Here is a 20,697-nt window from a genome sequence, read left to right as displayed (position 1 = left end):
AGACCAATGTGTTGTCACGTGACATACAGCTGCAAGTACGGCAACCCTTTTTCCGGCCATTCGCGCCAGATTTTAAACACCTGCGAAATTGCATGATAAATCTGTTATTTTTCCAAGATGCCCATGTTGGGAAAGAAACCATTTAGTCTGGCAAAAGCCTTGACCAATACTGGACCAGAAGAAACGGTTTTCACGATTCCACACACGAAGGAACAGTTCCGATCGAAGGAGTATCCTTTTGTTACCTATCGCTCGCCGCATCCAAGATGGCGCCGTGCAGGAGATAATGTGCTGTATTTTTAATTGTTACGTTTGCTCATGATCTAAGGTAAGGAATTCATTATTTTTGTGTGGAGTACTTGTTTGAATGTAGGAGAACAAAATAGCTCATTTGTATGAGTGTCACTCGGTCCTCTGCAGAAATCTAAGAAATGCGTGAAAATCTAAATTTAGCGCGAAATCTTGTTTACATCGCGATAGGGACCACGTGGACTGAAAAATGATCAAATTTTCCTTTTTTTGATCATTTTCAGGAGTTTAACACATTGTTAGAAGAACGTAGTATCCATTTTGATATAATTTTCTTTGCGCTAAATTTGGCGTTCCGCCATGTTTTGTTCGCGGACGCTTGCGCGTGTCGTCTGCTACGCTACATTTCCCCTCTGAAATTCAGTGCAATTACAGCTGTTCAACTCAAAAACATCTGTCATGAAATATTCTGTTAATTGACTTTATTATACTGATTACTATTTCCATTCAAAGAAAGTTTATCAGATCAAAAAACGAGACGAAATTCATCTCAGAAAATGTGCAAATCGAAGTGTTGATTGCCTCTTCGGCACATGAGAAAATGTTCTCGGGGCATTGTTCGATGAATGATATGCAGACACTAAACGAACCAGTTGGCATACTTTGTTATTTTATAGGTCTTGGGACATACTGTTTCTGGTTTTATTTGTGATTCGTTTGATATCGCCTTAACCAACATCAGAGAATACGAGAAACGTGTCGAACTGTACAGGCAGAGTGTTTGGACCTGCCGATGCACCGGTCACACAACTTTGACCCACGAAGAGGCGTGCAAATCGGAGCAGGCAGCCCAAAAGACGCTGCGAGCCCAATTCCAGCAATGTTTTGAGAAACCTGTGTTGCAAATTGTTCACCACAGTGAGTTGGTTTTGTTTATATTGCGTTGTGAAAATGGCCATTTTCGTGTTTTGCTCAGCTGTCTTTGACTTTTTCTTGACATGCTCGGTAGAGGGCGCTGCTATGTGCTGTTTTCTGACAGAAGTTACACATGTGTGTTAATACTGTTATGTACCTTTGTGTTATCAAAGGTGGTATGTACATTAGTCCAACACATTTATTATTGCATCAGTAAGGTGCAATGTTTAGTTAAATAGTGTAAGTAATAGAATGTGAAGTTTGACCATTTTTACACTATTTTGGTTGATTGTGGAGGAATGTACTGTTTGATTTGTATTAATGTTTTCTTTTTTGATTTCAATTTTCATAATTTTGTTCAAAGAAGGAAACAATGATGGTTTTTGTATTAACTTGTGTCATTTTGGTAAAAAGATTAATAAACTTAGCGTTATTGGTGGGTATTTATTTAAATTACAAAGATTTTTGTCTGATCTGTTGTCGAAGTTCATAACTGAATGGAGGAAGGCTATTTTCATGTGTTTTCAACTTTTATCTTTTAAGTAAAAAAAATGTCTGTCCACAGTCACAGTGAGTGAAGTGGTCAACACCTTTTGCACTGAACATGTACCACTACCAGATGTTATTGATAATATAGTAAATATGGAAGTGACAAAATCTTGTTTAAGGATGACCAAGTGCTGTTGCAAGGTATTCTGCTGTCTATAGGTTGAACTATTGGCTGCCTAATTGGCGGGGCAAAAACAGTCATACGTTAAATTCCACTCTTGCAAAAAAAGGTGTACGTGGGAGTGTCAGCCCATGATAAACGAAGAAGAAGGATGAACTAAATGTGTGTAGATTTGCCTGGATGTACCCATTTACTCATGAACTAGGATGTGCTTCCCTAGATAACTTCAGTTTTGGACTTCTAAAGTGTGGAAAGTCAGGATTTTTACTACTTGAAAGCTTTCATCTCTTAGTTAGTTACTAACAAAGACAAAGTCAATTCTAAGTTATTAATTACTATTCTTAGTCTGTGAAACAAATGTATAACAACTTTTACTAACAAATTTCAGGGAATATGGGGGGGGGGGGGGGGGGGCAAATTACTTGAATACTTCACTGAGACAGACCTGTTTACCCTTACGATTTTGGCGTAATTTATTACGATTTTCTGCAAGAAAATACACCATTCCGCTATCCGTGTCAAGACTACAATTTTCATGAATAAAAAAAAAAGTAAAATTTTTTTTATTTTAATTTTTTTTAATTTTATTTTTTTATCAATTCACATGTTTGGCATTGTTTTTTTCAATGGAAAAATGGGGTGAAAAAGCACAGGACTGACCAGAGATCATGTCTGTCTGATGAGACGCTGGAGAGCCTTATTCTAGTGGTGAAGTCTCGCCCTCACTCATTCGGCAAGCGCAAGTACAGTAGAGAAGCGCTTGACACACTGAAAAAGGCCTACTACGAGCAAAAGAAAAGGAATCAGTGATGCATGTGCTTTTGATGTGATCTTCTTTGAAATTATGATGACTACAAAAACTGACTGATGTGTTTTGTTTGTGAATGATGGATATATATGTGCATGATTGCGTTTCGCAGACACAGTTGTCATGTGCATTGTAATTGGCGACGAATGCTGGATGATTACTATTTTTGTGCTAGGATTACTATTTTTGGGGCTGAGCATTACTCCAAAATACTTATGGGGGTAAACAGGTCTGCAGAGACATAGTGATAGAATTTCGAGCTAGCAGTTAAGAGCGCAACAGAACTCACAATGGCCAAAAACAATCCTTGAAGAGTTGAGACAGTATACTACTATACACTAAGGTTCCCAGGGGTTAGACTTTCCCTTTTTTGTTCAAATAGTGATAGAATTTTGGGCTAGCAGTTAAGAGCCCAACAGAACTGATATTGGCCCGAAACAAGCCTTGCAGAGTTGAGACGGTATACACTACAGCTCCCAGGGGTTAGACTTTTCCGTGAATTTCTGCAAATAGAAATGTTCAACTCTGCCACAACAATCTATTTTTACACATATATTTGTCGTTCAAAATTTGCCCATTTTGCAACATTTGAAGCCAATCTTTTGTTTAAAGCTCTCCAATGCCTTTGGTATCACCTTATGTGGACGGGGCGGGGATGTAGCTCAGTCGGCAGCGCGTTGGATTTGTATCCAGTTGGCCGCTGTCAGCGTGAGTTCGTCCCCACGTTCGGCGAGAGATTTATTTCTCAGAGTCAACTTTGTGTGCAGACTCTTCTCGGTGTCCGAACACCCCCGTGTGTACACGCAAGCACAAGACCAAGTGCGCATGAAAAAGATCCTGTAATCCATGTCAGAGTTCGGTGGGTTATAGAAACACGAAAATACCCAGCATGCTTCCTCCGAAAACGGCGTATGGCTGCCTAAATGGCGGGGTAAAAAACGGTCATACACGTAAAATTCCACTCGTGCAAAAAACACGAGTGTACGTGGGAGTTTCAGCCCACGAACGCAGAAGAAGAAGAAGAAGAAGAAGACCTTATGTGGACAGCTTGATGCTGCAATGGGGGGTGGGGATTTTCTCTTTTTTGTTCTGAAGAGAATCCCACCCCTGGCTGCTCAAAAATAGTTTTTTTGTTAAGATTTGATCAGCACTGACCACTGTGTTCCCACACCTTGCATTTTTGAGCAGTTTGTAAGTGTAACATTGAGCCTGGTTGATAACACTTAACAGATGTCATGTGTATTGACTATTCAATTTCTATACAGGTACTGAGTCCCTGGATTCCTTGAATGACAAAGCCTGGACAAAAGTTCATCAATATCTTATTGAGGGGGAGAAAGTCACTTTCAAAGTCAACAACGGGGCGAAAGCGTAAGTATGAAACGAAAGTAGTGTTGGTTTCTTCAGGAACCACTCTGGGAGCTAGCTATCTGGGAGTGGGAGGGAGGAATTTTCAGATCTTGCAAAACAACAAATTTCCACTTTCTTTTGGAGAGGTGGATTAGTTTTCCTAAATTAAAATGGGGGATTCATTCCAATTTGTGTCTTAGTAATTACGGATAAAGTTTTTTTTAAAGAGTAAGCACTGTATTTGAACCATATGAAGTTCATGTGAAATCTTGTCAGTCTGTAGATTCACTTTTTCATTGTTTTTGTTTGTTATTCGTCTGGTAATTTTGCATATTCAGGGAAAATGTGTATCTAATTCTATTATTGTTTCTTAGTTATGCAAATTCGGGCCGAGTTCGAAATCATATTTCACTCTTTTAATATTTGACTTTTCAGGCTGACGGGAACAGTGGTTGGGATTTCCGTAAGTACTGAGGTAAGAACGAATACCATGATAGTTTGTTGTTGAGATGTCTGTTCAGATTGACCATTTTGATGAGACTGATGTTTGAAATTTCTCAAGTACCTTGTCGATTGATGAACAGCCTGAGTTGTGTCACTGATTTGAATGAAATATATGCTCCATATCTACACCTTCGTAGATACTGTATCTTAACTTACTTATTGTGCACCTGGCGGGTGGGTTGGACTGCATAAAACGAATTCACGGTTAGCTTTTCACATCACAGTTGTGTGCATACCAAGAGTTCCCTTTTTATAAAAGGTAGCACTGTAAAGCAATTAGCAGCTGTGTTAGAACTGGTAAAAGAAAAGACAAGACCATCATTCTGTTGAGCAGAGCACTTGTCAGCAATATATTCTTTGTTGTTGCAGGACACCAGTACCAGCTCAAGCAAATGTAATTCCCCTTCCAGTGATAAGGAGAATAGTACAGATGATAAAGACAAGTCCCCTAAAAAGTGGACTCCTCCCAAGGTAGGTTGCAAATTATGTGAAGCAGCAGACAAGAAATGCTTTTAACTGTTGAAGTTTGCGCATTATTGCTGGCCAGTTTACACTTGTCAGATATTTCACAATAATATTCTGTGCAGGTGTGTACTTTGTTTTGTTTGTCATCAAGTTATTTTCAATAGCAATGGTCAGCTGTGACCATTGTCTGTATTTATGATAGTTTACGCCATCCGTCAGGCTGCTGTTAAGTTTTCACAGTGGCTGCTTGTGTTCGAGTTGGTTTGTGTGACTTTGCTCTCTTTGAGTTTGATCAATGTCGTAGCTGAAGTGTTTCTTTTCTGTTTAGCTGCTGGACAAAAAGTACAGCATCAAACTGGACGATGGACCCATCATCAACTCTGTCCCTGTTGAAGACCTTGCGTAAGTTTGAACCAATGCAGTGTGTTTCGACATTTTATATGTGACAATAATAAATATAGCTTTTATTTTTAACTTGTGTATTGGCAGTAATGAGTTTGCAGAGGTTTCAAATTTAACTGCATCATTGAAAGGGAGACAGTAAAGTTTTGGGATTCATATCTTGGACAGGGAAACTAGCAGTCCTTACAGTGTTTTCATTAGGCCAAAAAAAAAATAGTCTGTTTACGGTAACCCGACCGACCCTATTTTTTTCGCGCGACCCTAGCCTTTTTTTTGGCATTTGGGAAAAAAAAATCTTGGTTTTTTTTGCAAAATAACGTAAAAATATGTTTTTTTGGGGGAAAAAAAAAATCCCGACCTACCGACCCTATTTTTTTGGCCTATGTTACCGTAAACAGGCCTATTTTTTTTTTTTTTGCCTTATTGAATGGATATCAAACAGTAAAACTGAAAATCCCTGGTGCTCCTGGCTGTTCAGATCCCAAGCCTGTTGTTAAGTTGTTTTGGTTTTTTTTCCCCTGGTGCATGAGTCTGTGTTGAAGAATTATTTTTTTATTTTTTATATATATTTTTTTTAATATAATGTCTTATAGCTGACAGTATTTTCGACAAGAAAAAAAAACCCAAAAAAACCCGAGAAGGCAAAAAAATAGTTTTATCAGAATTTTCCATCAATGGATTGCTGAACAAGACTTCTTTCATATTTCATATTTTCAGCACCAAATATATACTTTGATCTGTCAGTGTTTTATGTGTTTGATGCATCTCATATTTGCTTTCATATTCTGTCAATTCAAAACTCTAGCCATCACGTGACCCTAAGCGTTAAAAGAATTAAACAAACAAATAAACAAAATACAAACAATGTGTTATGAAAAACTGTCATGAGAGTAAAAATCTCAGAAACGGAGAAAAAGAAGTGACGGGACTAACGATGATTTAAAACAATTCAGACGCAGTGAGCGGCCCCCTTCCAAAGACCTTATGCGACTGTTCATCCGTGCTCACGCTGTGCGTGCCGGGACCAACTCTACCAGCCCGTGGGTGGTGGACGAGCCCCTGGTGAAGAAGTATGCTCTGCCCAGCAAGTTTGCTGACTTCCTTCTCTCGCCTTCCAAGGTAAGATGGGTAGGGTGAAGTTCCCACTTTTATTGCCATGCTTGTTCAGATGTTGGTTTAAACAAGGATTTATTCGGGAGATATAATAATAATAATAATAAATGAGCATTTATATAGCGCAACATCATAACTTTACAATTATGCTCTTTGCGCTTGACACATTTAAAATTAAAACACAGTTATACAAGCATTTACATCTACATTCATAGTCAACAACGCTTAATTAAAAGCATACACCATCAAAGATACATTACAAAAGATTCTTCCACTAACTAAATAATAAAAACATGAATAAAATAGGTAGTGAAAAATCACTAAAACAACAAATAACACTAAAATTAAAACACAGTTATACAAGCATTTACATCTACATTCATAGTCAACAACGCTTAATTAAAAGCATACACCTTCAAACATACATTACAAAAGATTCTTCCACTAACTAAGTAATAAAAACATGAATAAAATAGGTGGTGAAAAATCACTAAAACAACAAATAACACTACATGTAGCCTACTGATGGACTGAGAAAACAAAATCAGGGGTTGTATTTCCTGAAGAGGTGCGTTTTAAGTGCTCGTTTGAATGCTTGGGGTGACTGAGAGTGGCGGATGTGAAAGGGGAGAGAATTCCATTGTGTGGGTGCGCAGGAAGTAAAAGTGCGTTGTCCGTATGTTTTGGTTTTGGTGTGTGGAATGGTAAGGATGCGACAGTCAGAAGAGGCACGGAGTTGTCTTGCTGGAGAATAGACGGTGAGGAGTTCAGAGAAGTAAGCAGGAGACGAACCAGAAAAGAAGTTAAAGCAGAGGGTAGACAGTTTGTAGTCAATGCGGGCTTGAATAGGTAACCAGTGCAGTGTGTGAAGAAGTGGTGTTGCGTGATCTCGTTTTCGTGCTTTGAGAATGAGGCGTGCTGCCGAGTTTTGGACTTTTTGTAGTTTATGCAGGAGGTACAGAGGACAGCCAGAGAGAAGAGAGTTGCAGTAGTCAAGTTTAGAAAGAACAAAGGCACAGACAAGAGTGTTAGTTGTTTGAGAGGAGAGTGTGTGGCGAATGGTGGTGATCTTACGAAGCTCAAAATAAGCTGATCTACAGACTAAAGATATATGTTTGTTAAGGGTCATGTCAGATGAAAGGGTGAATCCAAGATATAGTGTGGCATATAATACAATGAAAATACGAGGTACCACATTAGCTTAGCTTATACTAAATGTGGTTAGATGTATATCTAGCTAGGAGTTGCTTTTACATGTGCTGTCCAGGTCAGAATACCCTTTGTAAAAAAAAGTCAAAATCAAACGGGGCATGGAATGGTCTCTGTAATTTCTGTATTTTGACAATTGATAGAATTGAAAGGCTCCTTTCTCTCGGTTTTCTCAGATGTTTAGCAGTCCGGGGGGGGGAGGGTTACCCCGATATGTCTTTAGAGAGCTTGATGGTACTTTGGAGCCTTCAGTGATGACTGTTTTGAGATTTCCTTGTGACTGTTTCACTTGCATTATGATTGATAGACAATGATCTTTGTTAATACGAAATACCATGGGTCCTTACTGTTACATCTACATGTCTTATGTAGGGCAGATGTTTGTGCAACAGTGTTGCATTGATAACTTTCTTCTTCTTCTTCGTTCATGGGCTTAGACTCCCACGTTCACTCATGTTTTTAGCTCGAGTGGTTTTTACGTGTATGACCGTTTTTACCCCGCCATTCAGGCAGCAAACGCCGATTTCGGGGGAGGCATGCTGGGTATTTTCGTGTTTCTATAATCCACCGAACTCTGACATGGATTACAGGATCTTTTCCGTGCGCACTTGGTCTTGTGCTTGCGTGTACACACGAAGGGGGTTAAGTCACTAGCAGGTCTGCACATAAGTTGACATGGGAGATCGGAAAAATCGCCACTCTTAACCCACCAGGCGGCAGCGACCGGGATTCGAAGCATTGATAACAAATTAGATTGCCCTTCCTGGACAAAACAATTCAGACTTTTCTCAAGTTTGTATAACCACTCTTGCTTCTTGATCTATTGTCATGATTTTTTTGAAAGGCCTCATTTATTTGGTATGCTTTATTTATCTGACCAATGATTTGACGTTACAGATGGCAGAAGCCTCAAAGAGAGCAGAGGAGATGGGAAAGAAACGCAAGCGCACGAGCCAAGAGGGCGGAGCTGCTAAGAAAATGAAGCTCAATGATACCCCTGACAAGAAGAAGAAGAAGCAGAAAAGTGACAAGCTGACGCCAGTGTCGCTGAACAAGAAGGTGAAAACATCGGGCAAAGATTCTGAAAAGAAGAAGAAAGAAAAGAAGGAGAAGAAAGAAGGGACTCCCAAAAAGAAAACCTCGCCGGAAAAGAAAAATAAGAAAAATGATGTGATTGAAGTCGATGACTCTTCGGACGAGGAGGTGAGCTTGGCAGCCATGAAAAAAATGAAGACTGGGAAATCTGGTGACGATTCTGATTCGGATGTTCCTCTGGCCGTCCTCACTGATCCGGGCACGCCCAAGAAAAAGAAGAAGCAGTCTGAAAGTGCCTCTTCAACGCCTAACAAGAAGAAGAAAACAGATTCTCCGAAAAAGTCTGAGAAGAAGACGCCAGGTACGCCAAAGAACAAGAAATCGGGAGAACAAAAGTCACCAACGAAACGCAAACGACGTGACTCGGCAGACTCAGACGTGCCACTGAGCAAGCTGGGTCCGAAGAAGACTCCTGGCACACCCAAGAAGTCACCGGCCAAAAGCCTGAAGGAGCAGAATGAACAAACCCCACAGAAGAACAAGACGCCTAAGTCCCCTGCAAAGTCCGGAGACAAGAAGGGGAGAGGCCGACCAAAGAAAGGGGAGGAGAAGTCTCCCAAAAAAGCTAAAAAGGTAGGCCTTGATGACAGAGAAAGAAAGGGGTATGGGGGATGAAACATTTAAATTCATATTCAGTCTTTGTCGATAATCCTTCGTTGCTCTTCTCAAGTAAAGGTAAAAGAAAAAGAGGTGTATATTTACTTAGGAGAAGGTTGAAGAATCATTACATGTACTTGTACGTCTGCGACACTTGATTGAAATTTAACAAGCCACTGTGCCTTACATTATTTTATTTATTCATTAAAAGAAAGTTCAGCAGACATGGGCAAATTTTTTTCCACTCACAGTCAAGTGTAAAGACAGAGTATCGCCTAGCAGAAAACCGGCTGCTCTGTGATTCAGAAGACAGAAAGTTCAATTAGTTGTGATTGATGATGGTTCATCTTTTACCAGGGCTTGAAGCAGACCACTTTGCTGGATATGGCCAAAAAAGGTGGAAAGTCTGCAGCTTCAGGATCAACGCCCAGAAAGTCGCCTGCCAAGCCACAGACACCCATCATCGTAAAGAAGTAAGTCAACAAAAAGAAAGGTTCAAATCTGAAAAAAGACGAAATTTGAAATGGAATTTTCCCCAAAAGTGGCGTATGGCTGCCTGAATGGCGGGGTAAAAAGGGTCATACACCTAGAAACCCACTTGTGCTAAAACACGAGTAAACGTGGGAGTTCCAGCCCATGAACCAAGAAGAAGAAGAAATGGAATCAGCACCTGGTCAGACCTATTGGAAGACGCTGGGGGGTTGGTTGTTGTCTCTGAGAATGCACAGGTATACGGGCACAATTTGGTCTATTATACGTCCTTCCCTGGGCACTGTGTTGGTAGACTTCTCTCTGGAGGGAAATTGCAGACACATTGGAGCGGTTGTCTAGCCAGAAATATATAATAAAAAAATACCAGAAACTACCAGTTAACACTAGGATATGTGTCCATTTACTGATGACACCATTTTCTCTCAGTTGTGGTGAAGTTAACAGCAGTGAATTCAGCATGGGAGGGGGGGGGGGGGGGGGGTAGAGTAGAGATGGACTTGGGATCCTTGGGTCAAGTGTTCAGATACAGACATGGACAGGCGCAGATCAACTTTGTGCGATGACTCGGATGGTATCCATGTCCCACATTGTGTCACCGACGCGGCACATGAAAGACCTCAGTCATTCAGCCACAAGTGCTGGTGGCTGATTACACAATAACACTCTCACACCTTGCTAATGTGACTTGTTGCTGCAAGCTTTTCGCGTGAAGGAAGTATCAGGATTTGTTTAGACACGGGATAATAGAGTAATGAAATTGAAGTGGAAAAACTCCCCCCGAAAGTGGCGTACGGCTGCCTGAATGGTGGGGTAAAAACGGTCCTACAAGTAAATACCCACTTATGCAAAAACATGAGTGAACGTGGGAGTTTCAGCCCATGAACGAAGAAGAATTAATGAGAAAAAAAAACCCAGCCCACTCACTGACCATGTACATTTACAGGTTGATAACGCTGAACAAAGAGGACGACCGGGCCAAGTTCAACCTGCTGCTGAAGAAAGCAGTAATGGTGCTGACGCCCACTCAGAAGAAGAACCTGCCGCAACCAATCAAGCAGAAGCTAGAGCGCAGGGTAGAGGCCATGGAGGAGAAGAAAGCCATGTGAGTTTGCCAACTGTCATCTTTATTTTATGTACAGTGGAACCCCCCTCTAAAGACCTCCACAAATCTGAGAAATTCAGGTCCAAAGGAGGGAGTTTTTTAAAGGGTGTAAATTTACAGAGGTTATGAACAGAAAATCTTTCAAAAAAAAGGTCTTGAAGGGGGAGAGATTTTAAATGGGGGGGGGGGGGGGGGGGTTCTTACAAGGGAGGTTCCACTGTAATACCAATACATGTTTTGGGCGACCTTACAAATAATTTTCCACTGGTAATGTGACTAAGTCACTAAAACTAACTTCAGTCTCAAATTTTGTTGTTATTTGCTCTGTAGACGTACAAAAGAAATGACAGAACTTTACCTGATGCCATTACACGGCATAAATAAATCCCTGCGCCTTGAATCCGTATGTTGAAATATGCGCGCGATAACAAGCAGCATAAAAAAATAAAATAAAATATTGGCATTGTAACACCTTCTCAAACTTTGTTTGGGTTGTTTCACCAAACCACAAGTCTGAATGTTACTTATTAGGGCTCCCACTTTTTCATGAGATAGTGCATTTTGGATAAATGTAAAGACAAGATTGCATCATTTTAGATGCTAATTTTCAAATCTGTCTCGACGCAATGTTAACCTTGTTCAGCACAAAAAATCTGAAGTACTATGCAAGTCTTCTTTATTTTAACAGAAGATGGATGTAATAATGAAGGGGTCTTTGGTCCATTCAGATTGTAGCACTAGCTAGCAGCTGAGAAACTTTGTGTGCGTGTGTGTCTGTTTTGTGTCTGTATGCATGCGTGTGAGTGATCTTATGTAGATTGCTAGTTTATGTTTGATATTGTTGGTGTGTGTCTGTGTGATCTTATATAGATTGCTAGTTTGTGTTTGATGTTGGTGGTGTGTGTGTGTTCATGTGTCTGTGTGATGTTATGTAGATGGCTAGTTTATCTTTGGTATTGTTGGTGTGTGCAGAGAAAAGATGTCCGAGTCTGAGCGAGACCAGTACGTCATGGAGAAGAAGGCGAAACAGAAACACCAGATGAAAGAGAAGATGAAACAAAAGATGAAGGAGATGAGACAGGTGGGTTTATTTTTTCATTAGGATTGCTTGTATTGTTTTTGTCTTCAATACCTGGACAATTTTAACGGTTGTAAATTGTTGCTATGATGTTAATCATGTTGTGTATACAACTTGTGTGTTTTTGTTTGCGTGTGTGTATGTAAAGTGTATGTTTGTGTGTGCATAGGTAGTGCATGTGAGTGAGAGAGAGGGAGATATTTATAATAATGCCAGCTGTCTCAAGAATCTTAAATTTGGAAGAAGAAACAAAAATGTTTGTAGTGTATAGTTGCTTAAACTGTGCATACTGATCTGAACAGACTGATCTGAACAGATTCCATTATTTTTTTGTATCTTTTAGCGTTATGAAGACCAGGATCTAAAGCTACAGCCGCTGCCAGCTCCAAAGCTGGTGCCCACGCCTGAAAATCTGCCCAATGAGCTGTTCGGAGATGTCGCCATGGTGACGGAGTTTATCTCCTCCTACAGTGGATTGCTCATGCCCGAGTCAGAGTACCCTATCTACACAGGTTAGTATGCATATTTTGGTCAAGCATGCACATTTTTATGTATATATATATGTATGTATCAATCCATTTGAGTTTGGATTCGTTTTATTGTTTTACAATTTTACACACACACAAACCCTTTTGTAGTCCCGGCCAGCCAGCCCACTAAATTTGAATTTTAGTCGGCCTCTGACATCACATGGCTCAAAACCAAAGAAGGAAAATCCAATGTTCAACCATTAATTTATCTTTTTCTTATTGAGCGATTCAAACCAAACTTGAAGTTAAATTTTCCCCCCACACACACGCAAGAAAAAACACAACAAAAAACAAACATCAACAACAGCAACTTGATTCATTGAAGAAAATGATTTCTTTTCTCCCTTGCCTGTCTTCTCTCCCTTGCCTGTCTTCTCTCCCTTGCCTGTCTTCTCCCCTTGCTTTTCTTCTTCTGTGTTCATGGGCTGAAACTCTCATGTACACTCTTGTTTTTTGCACGAGTGGGTTTTTACGTGTATGACAGTTTTTACCCCGTGATTTAGGCAGCCATATGCTGCTTTCCAGGGAATCCCCTTGCTCTGTTTCTCTCTTGTCATCTGATGGTTTTAACACAAACTGATTACCATTTTACTTTGTGTGACCAGATGCTCTGATGAAGGCGTTGGCTGGTGGAGCACAAGGCTTTGCGTACCTGTCTCGAGTTCTCGGCGTGCTGCTGCAAACTTTGCTCCAGGACGCAATAGCAGAGGTAAGATTTGCCCCCTCGGACCATGTCACGTTTCAATATCACAATAAGGTGATTATGAACGGTTAGTTACTTCTAACTAACTAACCACACCACGATCCACTCTCGCAGTCATACAAATAGATAGAATCAACAAAAGTATAAGTTTCAGACGCCTGTTTATGTAATATCACGCCACCTCCCTCGAGACTTCACTCCAAAAGATGTTCTTTTTACGTTCTAAACGTAAAACAAGTGTTCACTGACAAAAAATGCCAGTTAAAGTACAGGAAATAATAACACGCTGATCCCGTGTATAGTTAAGAAAAGTTACTGATCTGCCTTAAAGTGCTAATTCATGCAGGTGTCACACACCCCACGTCATCACCACTCGAGTATAATCACAAATACAACAGATGACTTGGTGGTAAGGGTGCAAAAGACATGGTGCAACTTAGCTTTTTGCCACTGAGTGGGCGGCCCGTAATTAGTCTGTAGTCTCCACAACTGCTCCGTTGAATGTAGTGCCGGTTAGCGTGGCAACGGAGCAGGGAACAGTGGAGACATCAGGCGCCTCACTCAGTCGCTGAAGGTCCTCCCCGTAGTCTACCAGAAAGATGTAGAAGACACGTAGATGGGCAGGACGGCGACAGCGACAGCAAATCACCAGTACAGCAGGTTAGCTGGTTACAACAATGCCGCGGACGACCTGGTTATACAGCATCCCGGCGTAGCACGTAGTGGAATACGTAGGCAACAGCAATAGAAGGCTGCAACAAAAAGCCTCGGTGCACTAAACATGTCATGCTACCCCTCACACCCCACCTTTAAACATGTCACCCTGACATATCTCATCGAGCACGTGGGCCTGCACAAACGGACTTTTACAACAACAAATCAGCTATTTTCCTTCCTTCTCTCCATATTTGCAAAAACCATATACAGATTAGTATTTTAGCGTCACAAAGAGCCAATTATGCGCTACCTGGAAAGAACAACAGAGAGTATTTCATTCCACAAACACAGACTCGTCAAAAGCGTTAAATAATGATTTATTACCTCAACAGCCTTATGTAGGTAGCTATCTTTTAAGCGAAACCGCTTCCTTTCGAATGACTTCTGTTCGTCAACAGAAATACCGTCATCCTCCTCTCTCGCTGAATCCTTATGCGGTGAAAACGCACAGCGGAGAAACCTTGACGCCCCGTCTGTCAGCCAGCATGTGTCCAGGAAGAAGGTGGTCTGTCCTTGTAGTTCCTATCAAGCCCCACTAGCAAGTAGCATAGCACGTTGATACACAGTAAAGTATCTATAACGTGTTGAAAACCATCAAACTTGTAGGAGAATTCTGACACCGACCCTTCTCTCTCGCTGCTGAGTTTCGAGTGTGTAGTTAATATGTCTCAAACAGACAACCTGGACAAAATCACGTGACTCACCTTGTCACATTCCAAGTTCAGCTATCGCCAGTTTTTTGCCCCGACAGCAGAAATCACCCACGTGTAATCCGTGCGACACGAAATTCCCGTGTTCGCTTTGCTCGGTCAGCTAAAACCCAGCCGTTGACAGAAAGCACAGGCGCTTTCTATCGCAATTGACCAAGAGAAGGCACCCCACAGAGTGACACTTTCTCGATCCATGTCACTAAATCGTGACAGACCAAGGGAGGTAATTGTACCAGGAGACTACTCAAAAAGATATATGTCGGGGACAGCTTTGCAAATGATTTAATTTTTGGTTATTCTTTTCCCTTTTTACATTTTAGTCAAGTTTTGAAGGGGTGGTGGCTTGTGTGTGTATGTGTGTATATATATACACGTGTGCACAGTGATTTTCAGAAAACTACCTGACAAATGTTTATGAAATTTTGCATCTAAGTTCTTCCAGATAATAATGCTAGTCCTTTTTTAAAATTTTTATTTTTTATAAATGTCTCTGTTCACGTCATAACCGGCCTTTTTACATTTAGTCAAGTTTTGACTAAATGTTTTAACATAGACAGGAAATCGAGACGAGGATGGTGGTGTATTCTTTTCTTTTAACATTTGGCTCATGTTACCATATAAATATGCAGTGATAAATGTTTCTGTATGTTTAAAGTTCAGAAACTCACTGTTTATTCAGAGGGATAGGGCTGACAGGAGCTAGGAATAAAATGTTTGTTTCCTCTGGCTGTTTCCAGGGTTACTCTGAACTGAAAGTTGTGCTGAGTGACATTGCTGTGAACCCTTACACTGCGTCCGAGTTGGTGCGTCTGTGTTTGCGCAAAGATGACGTCACTGAGGGTTCCTCGGAAAATGTTGATGAAGAGTCTGAAGTGGTAAGTGTATTTTTATCATGTTATAGCTTATGCAGGGATGGCAAAATCTCCAAATTTTTACTCGCCGGCCGGGCGAGTAACTTTAAGAAAGTCACTAGTCCCGGCATACATTTTGCTGGCCCGGTACATACCACAGTTGATCTGCAGTGTTTATATGACTTTAAAACCCGATATTACAATCCAAAGGGTCGCATTTGACCAGAATGTTCATTGGCCAGCCGGGCGAGTTGCGCGAGGTGGTTTCTACTAGCCCGGGGGAGGTTTTACTTACCCCTGGCGACTAGGCGGACGATTTGGCCATCCCTGCTTACAGGAATTATGTGTTGTCCTGAAGGACCTTGTTTTTCTCTTTGTTTTTTATATTAGCGCCCTGGCTAAAGTAGGTATGGTACATACTGTACCATACCTTACTTATTACCTAACCCTCGGGCTTACTCATATATGCTGGATTGCAGCCAAAAGATATCTGATCAAGATATCACACTTAACCTCCCGAACTATTTTCCTTAGTTAGGGAATCTGCATGAATTGTGAAGCAGTAAACAACACCATGGTTACATAGAAATCATTGCATGTCTTCTCAGACTCTTGTGCAAATTCAGACGTTAAAAAAAAAATTGGAACATGTAATCCCTTTTCCTCCTTTTTTAGCTGTTTTTGGTCCTCATTTCTGCATGTTAAGCCTGTCCTTAACTGAAGGAATTGTCAGTTGAACAATGTAAAGTATATTTCAAGAAGCTGGCCGTGCGAAGCTGTAGCACTGAGGATCAAGTGCTACTCATGTTATAGCTTATACTTTATAGGAATTATGTGTTGTCCTGAAGGACCTAGAAACAGAATGAGACAACTGTTCATTTCTGTCGACTCAGGCTCAATTAAGGACCGCCTTCATAATGATTTGTGTGGGCGGGGATGTAGCTCAGTCGGTAGCGCGCTGGATTTGTATCCAGTTGGCCGCTGTCAGCGTGAGTTCGTCCCCACGTTCGGCGAGAGATTTATTTCTCAGAGTCAACTTTGTGTGCAGACTCTTCTCCTCGGTGTCCGAACACCCCCGTGTGTACACGCAAGCACAAGACAAAGTGCGCACGAAAAAGATCCTGTAATCCATGTCAGAGTTCGGTGGGTTATAGAAACACGAAAATACCCAGCATGCTTCCTCCGAAAACGGCGTATGGCTGCCTAAATGGCCGGGTAAAAAACGGTCATACACGTAAAATTCCACTCGTGCAAAAAACCACGAGTGTACGTGAGAGTTTCAGCCCACGAACGCAGAAGAAGAAGAGGAAATAATGATTTGTGTGTGTTTTATTTTGCAGCCTGAGTCGCTGGTTCAACAGCTGGAGAACCAGGAGTTCTTTCAACTGGAGTGCGAGGAGAAGCTAAAGATCCTGCGGGGTCTGTGTCAGCGTGTCATGGCCACCTACTCTGTGCAGGACTACATGGAGGAGAAACAACGCGAGGCCATTCAGCTCACGTGAGTTATTGTTGCAAAAAATAATTCAGTGTGACAGTGATTTTGATTGGTGTGAAGGTTTAGAATACATGTGGTAGTTAAGATAACATGGAGAAGAAACCATGCAAGGTCATTCAGCTCACTTGAGTTCTTGTTTGAACAAAAAAATCTGTGATTTTTGAGTGGTGTGGAGGTTTAGAGTACAAGTATGTGGTAGGTTTGTTTACCCTTTTTGCAAGTCATCTTCAGACAGCGTAGACAGTCATCTTCAGACAGACGGAGAAAAAACATGTGAACATGAACGTACACACTCTCTTTTTGCATGCTCTTGTTGGGGGGAAAGATTCTGAGTGATGTGGAGGTTTAGAGTAAATGTGTTAGGTTAGATTACATTCGTAGACAGTCATCTTCAGACAGACGGGGAAAAAACATGTGAACATGCATGTACACACACTCTGTTTCTGCATGCTCTGTTTCCCTTTCTGTCCCCTTCCCCACCTGCATTCCTCGCTTGCCCACACCTTTTCTATTTCATAGCCTTCTGCCACAGTGGAGAGAGCATACCTGTGACACCCATGTGTGTATGCGTATAAATTTGACTCCTCTTTTTTTGTCTCCAGTAAGCAGAAGAACACAGAGATGAAAGGTTTTACGGAGAAACTGAAAGAGCAGAAGCTGAAGGCTGAAGAGAAGACAAGCACTGCCAGTTCAGTCAATGGAGATGCCACCACCAACGGAACACGTATGTTGTTTTAAAAATGTTTGCATGAAGAGGCAGCTTATGCTATGACAGAGATAGACAGTGTTTTGAGGAGTCCAGCCAGACCACAGACCAACAACAGTTGTCTGAATCTGTTTCTACACATCTTCAGATCCATTTGGTATAAATGATACATTATATATGAAGTCTTATATCGCGCGCGTATTTCCAGACTCGGACTCAAGGCGCAGGGATCAATTTATGCCGTGTGAGATGGAATTTTTTGCACAATACATCACGCATTCACATCGACCAGCAGATCGCAGCCATTTCGGCGCATATCCTACTTTTCACGGCCTATTATTCCAAGTCACACGGGTATTTTGGTGGACATTTTTTATCTATGCCTATACAATTTTGCCAGGAAAGACCCTTTTGTCAATCGTGGGATCTTTAACATGCACACCCCAATGTAGTGTACACGAAGGGACCTCGGTTTTTCGTCTCATCCGAAAGACTAGCACTTGAACCCACCACCTAGGTTAGGAAAGGGGGGAGAAAATTGCTAACGCCCTGACCCAGGGTCGAACTCGCAACCTCTCGCTTCCGAGCGCAAGTGCGTTACCACTCGGCCACCCAGTCCTCTATTATAACAATAGGTTGTTAACAAAAAGCTCTGGCATTTAGACGACTTTGATATCAAAGTAGAATTGAAAACACCAAGTTGACGGTTATACCTACAGCTGTGTCGCTGACCTTATTCTACGGAAAGAAGCCTGACGACTCTCCGGCCAACAACTCCCCAGCCGACAGCCAGGACGAGGGGGGAGACAACTTGGTGTCTATCGTCAAGCGACGCAGAGTTATGGCCGCCAAGGCCGCTCAGGAGAAAGAGGAACGAGATCTGCAAAGACGATTGCAGTATGTAGAAGGATTGATTGATTCTAGAAATGAGGTGGAGATAGTAGCGGTGGAGGTATGTGATAGTAGATGTGGAGGCATGCATGTGTGAATGATTGTGTGCATGCAAGTGTGCTGTGTTTCCATCGACTGTGTGTTACGGGTCATTGGTTTGTGGTAAAGTCTGACTTTTTGATTAATTCAAATACCAGTGTTTTTAAATCGTACTGTATTTGCTATACAGGTCGTTTAACCGCTTTGGATTGCAGGCAGTGTCAGTCTGTAAGATTCCTTGAAACTGCATGGAAAATTTACTCTCTTTGTTAAAGTCTTGTAGGTCACTTTTCTCCAGAAAAAAATACTGATACTGGATAAAGTTACTCCTTAAAAGACTGCTTATCATTCAATGTGCATTTGTTTATGTTAATTTGTGCTTGGTTTTTGTTTCTGATACTGTTTTACTGAAGGCAGGAGTAAGTTAAATGTACATTCCTTTGTGTGTGTGTTTTCAGGAGAGAAAAGGACATGGAGGAGGAGAGAAAGAGAAGACAACTGGAACAGTTTGAGACTAAATTCAAGGTTTGACTTTTTTCAATTGAAAAAGTGTTACTACCTGTATGTGGCGTGGGTGACAAAAAGTAAGAGGGGATGCTCTGTTTTATTTTTGTAACATTATTTGATTATTTATTCAGTTTATTATACGTTCATAGTTTATAAACATTAGTTGCTTGATTTATCAATATTTTGTTGGTTATTTGTTTATTCTTTTTAAAATGATATCAAGTTTTTCTTGTTTTTTGGTGGTTTTTTTTTTTTTCGGTGTGAAAATTGTGTTGAATCATGTGATTTTGCCTAAGACTGTCAACAGTTGATTTAATAATGTTCCATTCTAAAACATTAGCGTACTTTAATTCTCTGATTTGTATTAATTAACAGGACAGTATCTACCTGGCAAGAACGGTGTTGAGGCACACGCCCATTGGTTACGATCGTCATCATAATCGGTACTGGATGTTCACTCAGACCACCCCAGGTCTTTACATTGAAAAAGGTAAGAAACCACTTGGACAATGGTTAACATTGTTAGGATTTGAAGATCATCATAGATTTCTCTTCATTTGTGATGGCAAAAGCATAGACATTCTTTTGGAAAGTGAATATTACTAAGTTAGAGATTGGTGTCTTTGTGGTTTGTGCCCTCTCTCTCTCTCTCTCTCTCTCTCTCTCTCTCTCTCATTCTCTCTCTCTCTCTCTCTCTCTCTCTCTCTCTCTCTCTCTCTCTCTCTCTCTCTCTCTCTCTCTCTCTCTCTTTTATACTCATAGGCCAAGCCTGAAATTAAAAGTTTTGATTTCTCCCTCTCTCTCCCTCCCTCTGTCTCTCTCTTTCTCCGCTGTTCTCTCTCCATCCCTTACACCTATTTGATGACTATTTGTGTAACAGGGTGGATAGGCCAGGAGATCAACCACAATCCCGGAAAGGTCCCAGATGAGAGGGTGGACGCGGAAGACTCACTTCCCCTCTCCTCCCTCTCCTCCGGCTCCAAGAGCCCAGGCTCCCCCAACAAACGTCTCCGCCTCACCAAGAAGAAGGCGCTTTTGGAGTCCACGTGAGTAACACTCTCCATTTTTCTTCCAGAGTGAGTGATGATGCAGATCAACAAAAAGAATTATTGGTCGGATAAATGTGGCTTCTCGCGACTGATCAGAAGTTTCAGGTAGTTCGCTCGCTTTGAAATCAGACTGGTTGGGCGCAGTGGCCAAGTAGATAAGACATTAGCCTCCTATGCGAAAGCTCGTGGGTTCAAATCCCAGCCTCACCTGGTGGGTTATGGGTGGACATTTTTCCGATCTCCCAGGTCAACTTGTGTGCAGACCTACTGGTGCCTTGACCCCCTTCATGTGTACACACAAGCACAAGACCAAGTTTGCATGGTAAAGATCTTGCACGAAAAAGATCCTGTAATCCATGTCATAGTTCGATAGGTTATAGAAACACGAAAATACCAAGCATGCACCTCCCAAAAGCGGCGTACGGCTGCCTAAATGGCGGGGTAAAAACA

General features: G+C 41.4%; 1 protein-coding gene across 1 annotated transcript in view; it reads left to right on the top strand.

The window, feature by feature from the left end:
• The first annotated feature begins 27 nt into the window (after positions 1-27).
• LOC138971570 (tyrosine-protein kinase BAZ1B-like) overlaps positions 28-20,697 on the top strand; it is a 63,183-nt gene continuing 42,513 nt past the window's right edge. The window contains exons 1-20 of the mRNA XM_070344332.1: positions 28-230; positions 992-1,167; positions 3,908-4,013; positions 4,428-4,467; positions 4,866-4,967; positions 5,290-5,363; positions 6,317-6,482; positions 8,583-9,353; positions 9,735-9,850; positions 10,813-10,971; positions 11,944-12,052; positions 12,393-12,561; positions 13,185-13,288; positions 15,447-15,584; positions 16,901-17,058; positions 17,658-17,779; positions 18,481-18,658; positions 19,150-19,216; positions 19,574-19,688; positions 20,079-20,244. Coding sequence (XP_070200433.1) covers positions 118-230; positions 992-1,167; positions 3,908-4,013; positions 4,428-4,467; positions 4,866-4,967; positions 5,290-5,363; positions 6,317-6,482; positions 8,583-9,353; positions 9,735-9,850; positions 10,813-10,971; positions 11,944-12,052; positions 12,393-12,561; positions 13,185-13,288; positions 15,447-15,584; positions 16,901-17,058; positions 17,658-17,779; positions 18,481-18,658; positions 19,150-19,216; positions 19,574-19,688; positions 20,079-20,244 — 3,149 coding nt within the window. The 5' untranslated portion in view covers positions 28-117. The remainder of the gene's footprint in view (positions 231-991; positions 1,168-3,907; positions 4,014-4,427; positions 4,468-4,865; positions 4,968-5,289; positions 5,364-6,316; positions 6,483-8,582; positions 9,354-9,734; positions 9,851-10,812; positions 10,972-11,943; positions 12,053-12,392; positions 12,562-13,184; positions 13,289-15,446; positions 15,585-16,900; positions 17,059-17,657; positions 17,780-18,480; positions 18,659-19,149; positions 19,217-19,573; positions 19,689-20,078; positions 20,245-20,697) is intronic.

The sequence above is a fragment of the Littorina saxatilis genome, linkage group LG7 (genome assembly GCF_037325665.1).
Source record: "Littorina saxatilis isolate snail1 linkage group LG7, US_GU_Lsax_2.0, whole genome shotgun sequence".
NCBI lineage: Eukaryota > Metazoa > Mollusca > Gastropoda > Littorinimorpha > Littorinidae > Littorina > Littorina saxatilis.
The sequence above is the reverse complement of the archived record's forward strand: the minus strand, read 5'-3'. Positions and strand labels throughout refer to the sequence as shown.